Here is a 1,344-nt window from a genome sequence, read left to right as displayed (position 1 = left end):
ACAGTAGATGGCCCCACACCAAGGGGTGGCCCCACCACGATGGATGCTCACAGCCCAAGAGGGGTCCACATCCTGAGGGATGGCTCCACCACAGAAATATCCCCACCCCAAGAGATGACGGGCCCACCCCAGGGAATGTCCCGACCCTGATGGATGGCCCTTCCCCAAGGGATGCCCCTGTGCCAAGAGATGGTGGACCCACCCCAAGAGATGTCCCGCCCCAAGAGATGTCCCACCCCGAGGGACGTCCCCACCCCAAGGGACGTCCCCACCCCACATGTGCCCCCAGGTGTGGTCCCACTACGAGGAGACCCCGGTGGAGGAGGTGGTGCCGGTGCTGGAGGAGAAGGAGCGCACGGCCAACTACAAACCCGTGTTCGTCACCGAGATCACCGACGACCTCCACTTCTACGTGCAGGACGTGGAGACGGGTACGGGGGCAGGGGGACCCTCCTGGGGACCAGCAGCACCCAGGGGTGCTCCTTAGCCTGGTCATGTGGGGTTTAGTTGAGTGGGATGAGGATTCGTGGGTTTGGTGGGATCACCCGCCATCCCCAGGGCCATCTTTGGGACCCAGGGTGGAGGTCCCTGTTCAGGACCCAGGACTGGGGTCTGGGTTTGGGGCTTGGGATGGAGGGTCAGGGGCCATTCTGGAACTAAGAGTGGGTGTCAGGTTTGGGTTGGGGTCCAGGTTTGGGATCTACTGTTGGGGTCCAGGGTTGGACCTGAGGTTGAGGTCCATGGTTGGGACTTGGGGTTCAGGATCAGGGGTCGCATTGGAGATCTGGGTTGAAGTCCGAAGTTGGTGTCCATGGTTGGACCTGGGGTTGAGGGTCAAGGTCTAGGGGACACATTTGGGACTCAGAGTTTGGGTCCAGGTTTGGGACCCAGGTTTGGGATTCATGGTTGGGATTGGGTTGAGATTCTTGGGTTGCACTGGGGTTGGGCTCCAGGTTTGGGATTGTCTTCAGGTTCTGGGGTCACACTGGGGTTGGGGTCCAGGTTTGGGACATGTGGTGGGGGCAGGTGCTGAACTGGGCCATCCCCCAGGTGCCCAGCTGGAGAAGCTGATGGAGAACATGCGGGCCGAGGTGGGCGCCCACCCGCCCGTGGAGGGGTCGTACTCCCCGCGCCGAGGGGACTTCTGCATCGCCAAGTTCGTCGATGGGGAATGGTGAGCAGGGGGTCCTGCACCCCCCGGGGGCGGGGTTGGCCCAGGGAGCGCTGGAGTTTGGGGTGACACCCAGAAATCCCACACTGCAGGTACCGGGCCCGGGTGGAGAAGGTGGAGTCGGGCGGCAAAGTTCACATCTTCTACATTGACTACGGCAACGTGAGTGTCAC

At 62.2% G+C, this 1,344-nt stretch overlaps 1 protein-coding gene across 1 annotated transcript; it reads left to right on the top strand.

Annotated features, from left to right (window-relative positions):
* Window positions 1–262: 262 nt before the first annotated feature.
* Window positions 263–1,337, top strand: LOC113942582 (staphylococcal nuclease domain-containing protein 1-like; the record flags this gene model as incomplete). The annotated part of the gene is made up of 3 exons (XM_027633687.1): window positions 263–431; window positions 1,051–1,174; window positions 1,264–1,337. Coding segments are annotated over exons 1-3 (352 nt in total), but the record flags the coding sequence as incomplete, so codon positions are not given.
* Between the last annotated feature and the right edge of the window lie 7 nt (window positions 1,338–1,344).

Source organism: Corapipo altera, unplaced genomic scaffold (genome assembly GCF_003945725.1).
Source record: "Corapipo altera isolate COAL_440 unplaced genomic scaffold, ASM394572v1 56545, whole genome shotgun sequence".
Classification (NCBI taxonomy): domain Eukaryota; kingdom Metazoa; phylum Chordata; class Aves; order Passeriformes; family Pipridae; genus Corapipo; species Corapipo altera.
Note: the sequence above shows the minus strand (reverse complement) of the source record. Positions and strands in the feature narration are given on the sequence as shown.